The 17,443-nt window shown below is 35.8% G+C and overlaps 1 protein-coding gene across 1 annotated transcript in view; it reads right to left on the bottom strand.

Moving 5' to 3' along the window:
- RYR2 (ryanodine receptor 2) overlaps positions 1-17,443 on the bottom strand; it is a 754,458-nt gene that overhangs the window by 333,573 nt on the left and 403,442 nt on the right. The window contains exons 18-19 of the mRNA XM_056113587.1: positions 2,910-3,028; positions 2,415-2,548 (exon numbers count right to left, since the gene is read on the bottom strand). Coding sequence (XP_055969562.1) covers positions 2,415-2,548; positions 2,910-3,028 — 253 coding nt within the window. The remainder of the gene's footprint in view (positions 1-2,414; positions 2,549-2,909; positions 3,029-17,443) is intronic.

The following is a 17,443-nucleotide window of genomic DNA, read 5'->3' as shown; positions in this document are numbered from 1 at the left end:
GCCAAACACAGTAACAACAAAGTCTCCAATGGAGACGTTACTGGGCCCGCTCAAACAAATCGATGATCAACGGGAGGGCCTTTACTTTACTTTTTATCTACAGCATATTTTATACCATTTATCATATTGAGGATGAAACAGTATAAAGGAATTTAAAACAAGTGGTATTATTAATCTGGGATACACAACAAGTATTTTAAACTAACCTTTGAGTCATGATGAATTAGCATTGCTGTGAACAGAATTTCCAGTTAGGCATATTTAAATACACTATATAGGAGAGAGTTATGCTCTATATTAAATTATAGTCATAGTTATAGTCCCATTCTATATTAAATTAAAGGTTTCAAGAATTTCCACTCATTGATATGTCCCGGGTTCCAGCTGGGTCAGCTGTTGCATGGCCAGCGCCCTCCTCTTTACTATGACTCCAGCTCTGAAGTCCTATTTTATTTTAGCTGCCATGTGATTTCCATAACTGTTTCAGCTAGGGTTTAAAAGCATTAAGTATTTCTGAGATTTTCTTTCTTTTTTTGTTTTATTGATGGACACAGTTTGGTCCTCAGGGCTTCCTCCTGGTCCTGCAGTCAGGGATCACTCCAGTGGTGCTTGGGGACCCTTCAGGGAGCTGCATATCAAACCCGACTTGGCTGCATGCAAGCTGGGGTCTCTACCCACTGTCTTATTGCTCTGGCAACACTGATGGAGGCAAAGCCGGCACTGACCACAGTGAAGATTCCCAAGCTACAGCCAACCGAAAAGCAGCCGTGAGAGGCCAGGATGATGTTCTGCCTCGGGACCCGGACAAGGAGAAACGGGTCTGTCTGCAGTGGAGGCAGACACGCAGGTGGTGGGGATGGGTGTTGATTCATCACCCCGAGTGTGATCTCTTCATATATCTGGGCTTCGAAGAAGCTCATTTTTCCTCTGTCACAATCTTGGTTAAGTGAGAGTGTTACATTAGGATTGGTCACTACGGTAAACATTGGTGGCTGGTCATTTGGACAATAATCCTCTTAGCTGCATAGACCTGTGCACCTGCTTACCTTACCTTGTTAATGTTTAGAGACCTTAGTGACTCTACAATAAATGTTCGTTCATTAAAAAAATAAAAAAAGAATTTCCACTCATTGATTGTAACTGAAGGGAGTTTCCCAAGCAATCTCGTTTTAAAACAATGCATAAATATACAGAAAATCCTTACATTTTTGTTAAACAGATTCAAGTATTGAGTGTTTCCTAGATAACTGGTACATACAGTGCATAAAGGTCATTACATTTATGCTTAACAATGTCTTAATTATAGGTTGTATTTATTACTATCAACATTGTTTTTTGTTTAAAGAAAGATAGCATGACATAAATTAAGTTACATTTATGTACATTTAAGGTCCTAATACTTTAATTTAATTAATGTGAATAATTGTAGTAGCTGGTAAAAAAATGTATATAAGATGTGAAAAGCATTTAGTAGAGCAGTTAGGACACAACACTCAGTGAATATCTGATCTCTTAGAAGACAAAGCTAATTGAAAATATTTTATAAATTTTTATGAATCTATAAGTAATGTCCTTTAATATCAGATTTGAATGTTTTGATCCTAACTCATTTTTTATTATGAAGTGTGGGCATTTCAAAGATGATACTAAAGAATTTAGTGCTTTTATGTTTTTAAGAAGGCATAACATATAATTATAACAACTATATAACTGTATAAATGTCACTTGCTCCTAAAAATGTCAAAGATAATCTAAATATGAATGTGGACAAAATTTCGAACATAATTATTTGTTATAAATCTACATTTTGCTCAATTCATCTATTGTTACTATGTCAACTTTCAGTAGAAAAATCCTTACACTACCAATAGGAAAATAAATAAAGGATATTTAAAGAATTATTTAATAATGTAAAAATGCTTTTTAGTTTATGATATTATGCAAAATATATGATCATAATTATATATTAGTACCAGCAAAATTGTGACTCTAGATGTTCTTATCAACTGTTATTTCACCTCTGCTATTGGGATTCACAATCTATGAAGTTATGAGTTTTATTTGGGTGTTTAAACTATGTAACTCTGGAATTGTTGACATTGGGTTAATTTTTTTCTGGTTGTGAATTTTTTTCTGTTTTATGAAGCAAAACCATCTTATATGTCAGTACAGAAATAAAATAACAAAAAGGGGCTATTATCAAATAATTTCTAAAATGCAATGTTTTCCCTAAACTACATTAAAGAATAGAACCTCCCATATATCTATCAGCTCAAGCATTTGGGGAATGAAGAGAGTGATGACAGAACAGACATAAAACACGGTAACAAAATAGTCCATTAAATGTCTTAGCTGGAGATTTTAAATCAAGTTCCTTTGTTATCAGCTCTGTGACTTAGTCAATATGAATCTACCTGCTGACGTGATTCACAAGGCGAGTCTGCAATAACAGGTCTCTTCCTGGCAGGAGATTGTCACAGATGAGATGCTGGTTAGAACGAACTGCTACTCCATGGCAAACGCAGAGAGAGCACAACACATCTAGAACCTGGGAAGGGAAACTTTGTGTCAAATTTTCAAGTACATTGAGTAAGGTACACAAAGACAAAAATGGATCCTCCTTTCACCTCTGACTGAGTCATTTCAACATAAAAGCAGAATGTTCACTTATTTCACCACTTTCCTTCCCGCACAAATAGAAAAATGCCTATTCTCTCATTGACATTATCAATATACACTGAATAATATTGCCTGAGCATAACTTAATGAGGAAAATTTTAGTAAAAAAATAAAATTGAGACCCCCTTTTTCTGATTATTATCAACGGATATTTAAATATTTTCTAATCTGATTTTAAAATATTTTAAAGACTCCCGAATTTATTCAGGGTAACAAAATGGCTGGCTTACCTTATGATTTCTTCCATGCTTGTCTAAAAGTGAAATAATGGATTTAATATGTCCTTCTTTAATAATATTTAGAGCTTCTGGGCTTTCTACTAATACACAGTGTAAAACTTCAAGAATACCTAAAGATGAAAAAGAAAGGGGGTAAAATGAAAATCAATCTACAATAACCAGTGTCTTCCCTTCTTCTCAATATGTCCAGCACAAAAGTATGGCCCTTCTTTATTACAGGGCGCTGTAAAAGAGAACAGGCAGGGCTATGAGGAAGGGAAAGAACCCATCTTTGGGCTCATCAACCGAAGATTATGAACTAGGTGAGGAAAAGGCAAAATGATACAGTGACCCACCGTGGAAGGTATGAAAGAAGGTAAAAGACATTCCAGATCATGTTTCTGGTCATTTTACAGACAGGAAAGTAAAGACTTAAGAGAAGTCTTCCCTGAAGTGCACACATCCCATTACTAAGTACAGATGAGTGGGGAGAGGAGCAGGGAAGGTAGGATTGCAACAATTTAGGATGCTTCCTCATGTAAAAATCTAAACCTACATGAATGCATCCTGTACCATGAAGATTGTTACATTCTATTTGAGACTTACAGTAGAAAAGGTTTCTTATTTTGAAAAATATAAGACATCAAAAATTATTATAAAATATTTTTGGGGATGGAGCGATAGCACAGCGGGTAGGGCGTTTGCCTTGCACACAGCGGACCCGGGTTCAATTCCCAGCATCCCATATGGTCCCCTGAGCACCGCCAGGAGCAATTCCTGAGTGCATGAGCCAGGCGTAACCCCTGTGCATCGCTGGGTGTGACCCCAAAAACAAAAAATATATGTTATAAATATACAATTACCAAAAAGGATTTTAAGAAGCCTAATTTAAAATATTGAATTGTGAGGTATTAATCATAAGAGACGCAAGAATTTAGTCGATCCGTGAACCATGTGAGGATTATGGGCTACAAACCCCTTTACAGTCTAAGATTTACCTATAATTCCCCTTTGCCCCTAATTTTTTTATTCAAGTAACATTGGCTTAGCATCTTATGTTTTGTAGGTACTTTCTTTACACTACTTCAAAGGAAAGTTATCACATCACACCCACCACTGAAAAACAGATATCCCTACACTACTATCATGCTTTACCTCCACTCTACTCTTTCTACCTCTTCCATCATGTCAATCTTGGTTCTGAGGTCCAGATACAATAATTTCTTTGGCTGTCATCCCATAAATTTGTTTCCTTAAAACCCACACAAGAGTGCTATCATTTAGGATTTATTGTTCTTCTTCTGACTTAATTCACTTAACATAAAACTCTCCTCTCCAATCTTATTGTTGCAAATGAAAAGCATTCATGTTTCATTATAACTAGTAATAGTACATTGTGCACAAACATCACATCTTTATCTACTCATCCATCACTGGGCAGGTGGATACTCTGAAAATATATTTTGTCTATAAAATATATCTTGTCTATAAGGTACATATAAATTCATGTGTACCTTTGAATGGGTACTTCTACATTTATTTGAATAGATACACAGGTATAGAACTGCTGGATAGTGTGATGTCTTTATTAAGCATCTTGAAATTTTTCCATAATGATTTCCAAAGTGAGGGATCAGTTTATACTCTGACCTACAGAGTAGAAGGGTTAACATTTTATCCACTACATCACTGACACTTGTTTCAGTCTTTGTGATACAGATTAGTCCCAGAGACTGAGATGATAATTTAAGAAGCTTTATGATGCATTACCTTTAAAATAAGAAATAAGAAGGAATTTTTATATGTGTGTAAAACATTTGTTTGTCTTCTTCAGAGAACTGTCTGTATATCTCATTTTCCCAATTCTGATGAGATTATTTTTGTTGTTGAGTTGAATAATTTCTTTATATACCTTGATTATTAGTCTCTTTTTAATTACATAAATGTAAATATATTTTCTTCCATTCAATACAAAGTCTTTTCATTTTACTGACAATACTTTCTTGTGCAAAAACAGCTCATTTGATGTAGTTCTAGTTTTTCTTGTTGTTTCCCTTGATGGACTTGAGTCTCTAAGATATCACTGAAATCAAGTCTGTTTCAGAGTCTTATCTATGTTTTCCAGAATGCATTTGTGTTTTCAGGTCTTATATTCAATTATTTCAATTAATTTTTGTCATTTTTTAAAATTGTTGGTGTGAGAGCATGATCTAATCACAATCTTTTGCTATTCTACCTCTAATTCTAATCCCCCCACCATCTCCCATCAGGTTTTATTGAGGGATCCTGCTTCACAAAAGTTTTAGTGATAGAGACTTTATGCATAAAATGTTGAATGCCACAACCCCCATTAGAGCGTAAGCTTCCCTCCACCAATGTCCTAATCACCCGTCTCATCCACCCTGACTCCCCCTTTGGTAAAGTCACTTCTGTAGTCCTACTCTCAGATTCTGTTATGTTTAGATATTTAGATAACCCTCTAGTTCCATCTGTGTGACAGCAAATCACAAGATTTCATCTTTATAGAGAGCTGAGAAGTATCCCACTGTTATTATATACTACAGTATTTTTATCCATTCATCTGTTCTTGGACACTTAGGGGATTTCCAGATCTCAGCTACTGTGACCAAGGATGCAAACAACTTTCAAAAAAGCCAGGGTTGCCATACTAGTGATATAGATTTTAGGCTGAAAAAGGTTACAAGACAGTGAAGGTCATTTCTTAATAATCAAAGGAATATCAAGGAGAAATTAAACTCCTAAATGTATAGGAATCCAATGAGGGACAAGCAAAATACTTAAAACAATGACTAAGAGATTTCAAAGTGACATTGGTAGAAACATAGTAATAGTGGGAGATTTCAACACTGCCTTGTCACCTCCTGATAGATTGATGAGACTAAGACTCTGCAAGAAAACACTGGGTTTAAAAGATGAAAGAGAGGGAGCGAGTAGAGACATGCAGTGTTTTTCATCCCTCCAAAATATACATTTTTCTCCAGTGCACATGGGATATTCTCCCGGATAGACCACATTCTAGGCCACAAAACATACCTCCATAAAATTAAGAGGAGAGACGATGTATCAGCTATTTTTTTTTTCAGACCAGGAGGCACTGAAAATAGAATTTAATCACACACAGAGTGAAGAATCAAATTAAACACCTAGAAATTAAACAGCTCACTACTGTACAACCAGTGGGTTATAAAGAAAATCAAAGAGAAATCAAAAGATTGCAGACAACTAATGATTGTGAGAACTCTTGAACTAATGAAGTGCCACCAGAACTTGTGACACACAGCAAAAGCAGTGTTAAAAGGAAAGTTTATACCTGCGCAAGCATATCAGAAAGGAAGAAGGGACCCATATAAATAACTAACTTCACAGCTGAAGATTTTAGAAATTAACAAAACAAAAGGAAGCCAAACCAGGCAGGAGGAAGGAAATAATAAAATTTAGAGAAGAAATTAATTAGCTAGAATCCCAAAAAACGATCCAAATGATCAATGAAACCAAGAGCTAGTTCTTTGTAAAAATGAACAAGATTGATCAACCACTAGCAAGACTCACAAAAAGAGAGAGAGAGAGTCCTAATAAACCAAATCAGAAATAAAAGAGGAGATATCAGAAAAAAATTCAAAGGATCATCAGAGATAACTTTGAGAATCGTAATGCCATGAGACAGTTGAACCTGGATTCACATAACTTCCCAAGGCTGTACCCAGAAGATCCGTAATACCTAAACAGACCTATCACGATTGAGGAAGTTGAAGTGGTAATCAAAGGTCTTCCCCAAAACAAAAGTCCAGGCCCAGATGGATTACCTAGTAAATTTTTTAAAACTCTTAAAGAGGGCTTACTAGCAATCCTTTTCAAGCTTTTCCAGGATATTAGAGAAATAGAACCACTCTCCAAAAGTCCTGATACCAAGAGCAGAGGCACCACAAAAAAAAAAAGATAATTACAGGCTGATATCCCTGATGAACACAGATGCAAAGATTCTCAACAAAATTCTAGTAAATAGAAACCAACAACTCATCAAAAAGATCATATACCATGACCAAGTAAGATTCATCTTGTGGATGCAAGAATAGTTCAACATTCTCAAGTCAATTAACTTAATACATCATATCAATAAATGAAAAATTAAAGCCACATGATCATATCAATAGATTCAGAGAAAGCATTTTATAAAGATCCAGCATCCATTCATTATAAAAAAAAAACTCAACAAAATGGGAGTCGAAGGAACATTCCTCAATGTAGTCAAAGTCATCTACCACAAACCCATATCAAGCATTTATTATCAATGAAAAAAAAACTAAAACCTTGCCCTCTAAAATCAGGCAGAAAGGAAGGTTCCCCTCTCTCATCACTCTTATTCAAAATAGTACTGGAAGTACTTGCCATAGGAAATAGGCAAGACAAAGATATCAAGGGCATCTAAATAGGAAAGGAAGAAGTCAAGCTTTCACTATTTGCAGGTGACATGATACTAAGAATATACTAAAGACTCTATGAAACAGCTCCTAGAAACAATAGATTTGTAAAGAGGTAGTTTACAAAATCAATTCCCAAAAGTCCATGGCTTTTCTCTATAAATAATGAAAGAGAAGAAAGACATTAAAAAGACAATCCCATTCACAACTGTGCCTCAGAAAATCAAGTACCTAACATTAGCTAAACTAAAGAGGTCAAGAACCTATACAAAAAAAAAAAAGAACTACAAAACACTACATTAACAATTAAAGAGGACAGGAGGAAATGGATCCTGCTCATGGATTTGGAGGATTAAGATTGCCAAAATGGCAATACTCCTCAAAGCTTTATACAGATTCAAGGCAGTCGCTATAAATATACACATGACATTTAAAAAAATAGATAAAACACCCCTGAAACTCATATGAAACAATAAATCCCCATGAAACACTAAAGCAATCCTTGGGAAAAAGAAGATGGGTGGCATCACCTTCCCCAACTTCAAACTGTACTACAAAGAAGTAGTAATCAAAACAGCATGGTATTGAAATAAAGACAGACCCACATATCAATGGAATAGAGTTAAATATACTGACACAGATACACAAAATATGATCATTTCATCTTTAGTAAACAAGACATAATTATGAAGTGAAGGAGGGAAAGCCTCTTTGACAACTGGTGCTGGAAAAGTTGGGATTCTACATGTAAAAAACTGACCTTAGCACAGCAGTAGGGCATTTGCCTTGCATGCAGCCAACATGGCCGACCCGAGTTGGATTCCTCTGCCCCTCTCGGAGAGCCCAGTAGCTCGCCCGCACGGCAGAGCCTGGCAAGCTCCCCGTGACGTATTCGATATGCCAAACATAGTAATAACAAAGTCTCCAATGGAGACGTTACTGGGCCACTCGAGCAAATCGATGAACAACGGTAGGGCCTTTACCTTTTACCTTTTAGACATCTAACACTATGCACAAAAGTACAAACAAAGTGGATCAAAGAACGCAGTATCAGACCTGAATCCATAAGGTACATAGAAGAAAACATAGGCAAACCCTCCAATACATTGAAGTTCAAATCATCTTCCACGATGAAACACCACTGACCAAGCAAGTGGAAGCATAGATAAATGATACTACAATAAACTAGGAGAAAACAGAGACCAAGCTACAAAGACAGCCCACAGAATTAGAAAAATTATTTACCCAGTACCCTTCTGATTATCTCAAAGATAATAGGACTTTACGAGAGTATCCAATCCCATCAAAAAATGGGAAGAAGAAATGAATAGAAACTTCCTCAAAGAAGAAATTTATTTGTCCAAAAAGCACATTAAAAAAGTTCCACATCACTAAACATCAGAGAAATTCAAATAAAAATGACAATGAAATATCATCTCACACCATCTCACATCCAAAAGAAAAAGAACAACCAGTACTAGTACAGATGAGGGGAGAAAGGAACTCTCATTTAATATTGATGGAAATATCAACTGATCCAGCGTTTTCGGAAAACAAAATGGACATTCCTCAAAAAAACTAAAAATTGAGCTTCAGTGTAACCCAGCAATACCACTTCTGGATATATCCCCTGGGGTCCTAAAAACACACAGCAGAAAAACCGTCTGAACTTCTATGTTCATTGCAGCTCTATTCACAATAGTCAGAATCTGGAACAATCTGAGTGCCCGAGAACAGGAGACTGTACATCTATACAATGGAATATTATGCAGCCATCAGGAAAAATGGAGTCATGAAATTTTCTTGTAAATGTATGGACATAGTGAATATCATGAGGAGTTAAATGAGTCAAAAGGAGGGGGACATATATATAATTACTTTATTCATTTGTGGGATATAAAAACTAGTAGCATGGCACTGTCCTCCTGTTGTTCATCGATTTTCTCAAGCGGGCACCAATAATGTCTCCATTGTGAGACTTCTTGTTACTGTTATGAGACTAATATTCAAGATCAGGTAACCAGAGATCAGGAGAACTGGTCAATGGTTGGAAGTTTGCCACAAGTGTGTGTGTGGGGGGGGGAGGGGACAGGGAGGAGAAGATCAGTTAGGATAGAGAAAGGACCAGCATGACAATAATAGTTAGAAATGAGTAACTGAGTGTTTAATGTAGGTAAAGGGATATACATAATAAACTTTCAGTATCTGTTTGCAAGCCATTATGCTCAGAAGGAAAGAGGGGGAGGAAAGAGAGAGAGAGAGAGAGAGAGAGAGAGAGACAGAGATAGAGACAGAGACAGAGACAGAGAGACAGAGAGAGAGAGAGAGATGGGGAAGGAAACTACACTGGTGAAGGGATGGATGTTCGAACATTATATAACTGATACCCACCATGAACAACCTTGTAACTGTGTATCTCACTGTGATTCAATAAATAAATAAAAATTTTAAAAAATAAATGTAAAAAAAAGGCTGAAACATTTGATAGTCCAATATAAAAATGCACAAGATTTTCTTTTCCCCATATCTGCATCAGCAATAGTTCTTTCTGTTCTTTTTAGATAAGACAATCTTACAGTCAACTCATAGTTTTGATTTGCATTTCCCTGATGAAAAGTATAAGCAGCACATTTTCATATGCCTACTGACCACCTGTAGGTCTTCTTGAGGGAATGTCTGTTCAGCTATTCTCTATATTAATTTATTTTTTGTAAAAACTTTAAGTGCTTTATATATATTTTTATATTACCCAGTGCCAAATGAGTGTTGAGGAAATATTTTCTTCCAATCACTGGAACTTACTTCTTTTTTATAGTCAAGACATAGTTACTATTGTTGGCATAATCCCATTTGTTTACTTTTATTTCTGTTACTTAGACAATGTCACTGAGTCATTGAAAATATCTATAGATTCAATATTATAAAATGATTCTGTCTGAATTTTCTTCAATATAATTTATGAATTCAGATCTCGTATCAAAATCTTAATAATTCTGATTTGAGTTTTTTGTATGATGTGAGATAGGGGTCTGAATTCTTCTCTTATTTTTTCTATATGGCTGTTTTTCTAATGTGATTTGCAAAAGATCCTTTCTCTGCTTCATACATTTAGATTCTTTGTCAAACATTAGCTGTCCATAAACCTGAGCCTTTGTCTCGAGATTCTCAATTCTATTTCATTGGTCTGAGAGTAATTTTTTTATTACAATACCACACCATCTTGGTTACTATACCTTTATTATATTTAAATGTAAAATAGTATATTTAGTATAATTCAAATATACTAATCATCTTCTTTGTTGAGATGGGTCCCATAGGAACCCTGGAGAGTTTACTATATGCAAAACATGTAGAAAGTTTTCTACATCTCAAAAGAAGTTCAATTTCTTCAAAAACAAAAAAAGTAAAGAAAACTGTTCACATATACACATACAATATATAGAATCCACTGTTGTCATCACAATGTATTGTTGATCTAAATCCCAATACATCATAAGACTAAAGGCTGTTAATGATCATTGCTTCACTAATGACTTAATTCATTAAAATTAGAATATCTATTTGGCTTAAAAATCCCAGAAGGATGAATTACTTGATGCAGTTCAAAATTAGCTGTTATTTTCCAGAAATCTGTGCAATAAAAATCCAGTCATCTCACTTGTATGTACTTATTTATCTAAAAAAAAAGCAATAAGCAATTAATCCAAAGAGATTTACTAACTTCTGTGTTCACTTCAGCACTATTTACAATAGCCAAAAATTTTAAACAATCTAAGTTGCCATCAACAAATAATAGCTAAAAAAAACACATTATGTATATGCACAATGGACTAGTACTAAGCTAAGCTATTTTAAAATAAAGAAATCAAGTGATTTGCAACAACATAGCTGTATCTCGACAGCACTTCAGTAAAATAGGTCAGGTGGAGAAAAATAAATCCTGTTTATTTTCACTTATGTGTGTGGTATGTAAAAAAAAAGAAAAGAAAAACTAACCACATAAAAATACAGTGTAAGAATACAAGACTAGGGGCCAGAGTGATTACAGCGGGTAGGGAGTTTGCCTTGTATCTGGCTAACCTGAGTTTAATCCCTGGCATCCCATATGGTCCCTTAAGCACTACCAGGAGTAATTCCTGATTACAGAGCCAGGAGTAATCCTTGAGCATCACTGGGTGTGTCCCCAAAATCAAAAACGATAAAGAAAGAATGTAAGTAAGTGGCTACTTGAGGAGAATGGGTGTAAACTCGTACTATATAAGAGGACCTTTTATAGAACTGTGAAGAATAAAATTGAATTTTTAATGGTGAATTTTATATACAGACACTGACTTGAATAATTCACATCAGTAACATATAACCTAAAAATAATGCACTCTAGTTCAACAATTTATTTTAAAACCAAGAACAGAAAATAATACAGCAGGTTGATGAATACAGAAATGCTTATGTAAGGGTATTAAAATGAAGTTTCTGTTAGTATTTCAAATGTAACAACAAATAAGAACACTCATTGTAAATTAAAAAGGAAGATATTTTAGTCATTTAAACATAAATTTTACTGATGCATTTGTTTATTTTTTATTACTTAATTCTAGAAAACTCACTTTGTCTACATTTGCAATTGAACTTACACATATATCACACAGCATAAGTTTAATGGAATAAAAAAATTATGGACATGGTACAAATTATCAAACACTACACCTTAGAACCATGCAATTCTTTGTGCATATATATATGTATGTCGGCCATGTTGGCTGCGTGCAAGGCAAACGCCCTACTACTGTGCTATCGCTCCAGCCCACATCGAGCAAATCGATGATCAACGGGAGGGCCTTATGTGTATATCTTTTTTTTCTTTTTATAAAATTTTTGCTCGAGCGGGCCCAGTAACGTCTCCATTGGAGACTTTGTTGTTACTGTGTTTGGCATATCAAATACATCACGGGGAGCTTGCCAGGCTCTGCTGTGCGGGTGAGATACTCTCGGTAGCTTGCCGGGCTCTCGGAGAGGGGCGGAGGAATCGAACTCGGGTCGGCCATGTTGGCCGCGTGTAAGGCAAACGCCCTACTGCTGTGCTATCCCTCCAGCCTTTACTGACTTACTTTACTATAAAATTTTTATTAGTGAAACACTATGAGATACAGTTGTAGACTTACAAATTTTTGTGCTCGGGTTTCAGTTATACAGTGATCAAATACCCATCCCAGATCCATGCAATTTAAGTTTATTTATAAGCCTAAATAAAGTTAAATTAAAAAATTTCAAAATTTTAAAAGCATCTGAATGCACAATGAATCCTATGAAATTCTGAGTAGACACAAAATTGGGCATGCATTATGTTTGAAATTGTGTAATATAAATTTATTTGTAAAAAGTATTTTAAAAAATATGTAGATACAGCAGAATCTTAGTGTTTATTTTTGCTATATTAGCATACTTCTGTAGTACAATAGAAAGAGCCATCTATTTCCATTTTTTTCTGCCATTAAATATTAGTAATATCTGCACTTCTTTGTTCATTGCAGCACTCCTTACAATAGCCAGAATCTGGAAAAAAACCTGAGTGCCCGAGAACAGATGACTGGTTAAAGAAACTTTGGTACATTTACACAATGGAGTACTATGTAGAGGTTAAAAAAGATGAAGTCATGAAATTTACATACAAGTGGCACTACATGGAAAGTATCATATTAAGCGAAATGAGTCAGAAAGAGAGGGATAGACATAGAAAGATTGCATTCATCTGGAGAATATAAAGTAACAAAATAGGAGACTAACACCCAAGAATGGCTGTGATTAGTACCAGGAATTTTGCTCCATGGCTTGGAGGCCAGTCACACATAGGAGGGGAAAAGGCAGCTCAGACAGAGAAGGGAGCACCAAATAAAGGGTGTTGGGAGGATTCTCCCAGGATGGGAGAAGCATGCTGAAAGTAGACTATAGACCAAACATGATTGCCACTCAATGTCTCTCTTGCAAAACACAGTACCCAAAAGAAGAGAGAGAGAACAAGGGGGAATGCCCTACCACAGTGGCAGGGTGGGATGGGTGGGATGGGGGATGGGAGGGATACTGAGATTCGTGGTGGTGGGAAATGGGCACTGGTGAGGGATGGGTATTTGATCATTGTATAATTGAAACCCAAGCACAAAAATTTGTAAGTCTACAACTGTACCTCATGGTGTCTCACTAATAAAAATTAAAAATAAATAAATAAATAAATATCAGCATTTAAATAGTTTTTACAACCTAGTCATCCCCAGATTTCCTGTACAATAGTCAACATTTCCTACTGGTATTCTATATAGTTAATAGTGAATTTTTAATCTATGGAAAATTCCTTTATAAAACTACTCTTAGATTTGGCTTAAATTATATGAACTTATGTTCATTCATAAATTTTAAATAAACATAAGCCAAACCCACAACTTCTGATACCTCAAAAAGACAAACTTATAATATTCAAACCTTATATAACATCTGATTGTTATATGCCAGTAAACCAGGATTGCACACAAGAAACTGGCCACTTAATATGCATGCCATATCTTAACAAGAAATAAACAATGAAAACTTAGATTGACCACTTCCAGTTGACTTTAAATAATACTTCCTATCCAGAATGTTTCAAAGTACCCTCAAAACAACTTTTATTAATTTTCTTTTTTCTTTACATAGACATGTGACATTTCTACTTGGTTCACTATGAATCAGTGTCCTTATGCTACTAGCCACAGATCACTATTGAGTCTTCTTCAACTTTGTCATTTCTCCAATCAAGTAACTGAATTTAATTTTGAGCCTACTTCTAAAAAAATTATTTTACAGAGATACAGACACAAGCTTTCATGTTTGAGATACAATCAAACAATGTTTAAACACCCATCCCTCCACAGTGCACATTCCCCACCACCAATCTCCCCAGTACAGCCGCTCTTTCCTACCCTCCTCCTGCCTCCATGACAGACAATTTCCCCCATACTCTCTCTACTTTCGAGCATTATGGTTTGCAACACAGATACCGAGAGGCCAACACTTTTGATTCTTTATCTACTTTCAGCATACATCTCCCATCCCGACAGATCCTTCCAATCATCATTTTCTTTGTGATCCCTTCTCTATTCCTACTGTCTTCCCCGCACCCCGCCCCAAACTCATGAGGCAGGCTTCAAACTCTGGAGCAATCTTCTTGGCCCTTGTGTCTACCATCCTTGGGTATTAGTCTCAAGTTGTGTTATTTTATACTCCACAAATGAGTACAGTCCTTCTATGTCTGTCCCTCTCTTTCTGACTCATTTCACTTCGCTTGATACTCTCCATATCTATCCACTTATAAGCAAATTTCATGACTTCATCTCTCCTTGGCAGAGTCTGGCAAACGCCCCGTGGCGTACCCAATATGCCAAATACCAGTAACAATGATGGGTCTCATTATCCTAAAGAGCCTTGAATATAATCTCAGGGCTAAGATGCAGGAGACGTTACTGGGGCCTGCTCGAGGCAATCGATGAATAACAGGATGGTCGTGATTCGTGATTCATCTCTCCTAAAAGCTTCGTAGTATTCCACTGTGTAGATGTACCAAAGTTTCTTTAACCAGTCCTCTATTCTTGGGCACTCGGGTTGTTTCCAGATTCTGGCTATTGTGAACAGTGCTAATTCTACCTACTTTATCTGCTATATTCATTGACTCTTTTGTGTATCTTCCTATTGAAACCATTCTTTTCTCTAGCCTTATTTCAGAATGTGAACTGCTGTTATTTTTTATTCTAACGTACTTTCTTTTTTTCTGTGTCTACTCCCTGTTTAAAATCTCCAATATTCAAGGGTCCATACTAACTTTACACCTTAAGTAAAAATAAAATAAAATAAAATCTCCAATGTCTTCCAAGACCATTGAAAAAGTTAATTTCCATTACCATGATGTGTCATTTTCTCTCCTTGCTAATTCAACCTTCTTTTATAATCTTTTACAGATAGATACTTTTATTTAATACTTAATCAAAAATATCTCCTAAGTAATTATCAGGCACTACTGCAGATACTTAGAATCAGTAGTGGACAAGCCCAGAAAAGTGTACTGGAGCTTATAGGAATTTTCCCACCTTTACTTTTTTGCAGGACTGCAGTGATAGCATAGCAGATAGGGCATTTGCTCTGCACGCGGCCAACCCGAGTTTGATTTCTCCGTCGCTCTTGGAGAGCCTGGCAAGCTACAGAGAGTATTCTGCCCGCATGGCAAAGCCTGGCAAGCTCCCTGTGGTATATCTGATATGCCAAAAACAGTAACAACAATTCTCATAATCAAGATGTAACTGTTACCCACTTGAGCAAACCCATGAACAATGGAAAGACAGTGCTACAATGCTACATTTTTGCATGTGTTATGCTCAGACTTCAGTAAAACTCTGTTTCATCTTATGGGACTAAAAGTCTCAATCATCCTTCAAAAGTTTAAAAAAATTCTCTTACTTAGGGAATCTTTACTGACCCCCTGGAATAAATTACTCCTTTGTAGCACTGGTAACATTTTACTAAAATTATATGGTTTCATTATGGTCTTCATTAAAGAATGATACCTAGAGAGAAGGAATTGGTTTGCTATTGCCTCTTAAGCACCCAGCACATTGTGGACAGGGAGCAGGTCCATTTACTGTTTGCAATAAGAACAAGCGACTGAACAGAAATAGACCTCCCTTTTAGATATTCCTGCAATCTGGGTAGTTATAACAAGATTCAGTTTTTGAAATGTATAGAGAAAATCACTGGCATATTTAATATGGAGACTAACATGGCCTACTTTTTCCCTTTCCTTTATTGTGGTTTTTGAGCCACACTCAGTGGTGCTTGCTTCGGGGTTACTCCTAGTTCTGCACTCAGAAATTATTCCCAGCAGTGCTGAGGGTACCATACGGGATCAAACCCAATCAAGCAACATACAAGGCAACCTGCTGCACTATAGCTCTGGCTCCTCCACCTCTTTAACTAAGGCAAATAAGACAACTGCCTAGGATATCCACAACTGTTTTAATTTCACTGTAGAAAATTTTAGTTTGGTGAATTAGGCAAAAAATTTAGAGGTTTGCTCTATTTCCAGGGTGCTGAAAGTAGAAGCTACTATTGAATATATCTCCATATATTTTATATATAAATACTATATTTGTCCTAAAATGGTAATAACTACTTTTATTCTCATAAAATATCTTAGCACATAAATAAAACACCACAGCATTGGGACTGTATACATGCTACAGTGGTAGAGAATGCTCCTCGCCATGTTTTCTGTAAAGATATAGTTTGGTTTTTTTTGATGAGCATATATACAGCTTTACTTGACTTCCAAAATTATGTCAGGTTCATCTGGGATCAAATTGATTGCACTACTTTAGATTCACGATCCATATCCAGGATGATTCAAGAGTAAACAAAATGTGTTAGTATAGGGTTCATAAAGAAAAAAATCAAGACACAAAGAAGTGTTATATTTAATATGAATTCTAAATATTGTAGTCTAGGGAAGATGCCCCATACCAAGGAGGGAAAGCTCATCAAAGGATGTATACATTTGATAGTAGGAATTACACTGGTAGTGCAGAGAAAGTCAGTATTGGGATTAAGTAAGCCATGATACCTGTGCTCCACTGATCATTAGAGGAAAACCAATTAACTTGAAAAATACATCTACAATTATGACTGATTCACAAAAATGAAAATTGAAAAAAAAACCTAGAACACCTCAGTATATAAAGGATCATGGTGGAAATTGATTTCTCAATACTAGAGGGATACATAGGTGTGATTCCTGCTTGAGAGAAGACGACTTCTTACATCTCTGCTGGAAATGGAAATAATGAACACGAGCTTTGTGGAAAATGTCAAAACAGAACTGCTAGGTCTAAGCCAGAGGTGTGTGAATAGGAACACTACAACCTGGGCACTAAAATGTGTGAATTTATAGAGGGAACCCTAGGGATACAAGAACCTTATTCAGAATAAAGTTTACTGCAGGATCACAGACATTTACAAATAGTGAAATCTTGACTTTTGGTCAGACTTAATTGTTAATATATCTCCAAGGATCACTGAGTTTGAAGAATTATT

This window comes from Sorex fumeus, unplaced genomic scaffold (assembly GCF_029834395.1).
Source record: "Sorex fumeus unplaced genomic scaffold, SorFum_2.1 ptg000021l, whole genome shotgun sequence".
Lineage (NCBI taxonomy): Eukaryota > Metazoa > Chordata > Mammalia > Eulipotyphla > Soricidae > Sorex > Sorex fumeus.
The sequence above is the reverse complement of the archived record's forward strand: the minus strand, read 5'-3'. Positions and strand labels throughout refer to the sequence as shown.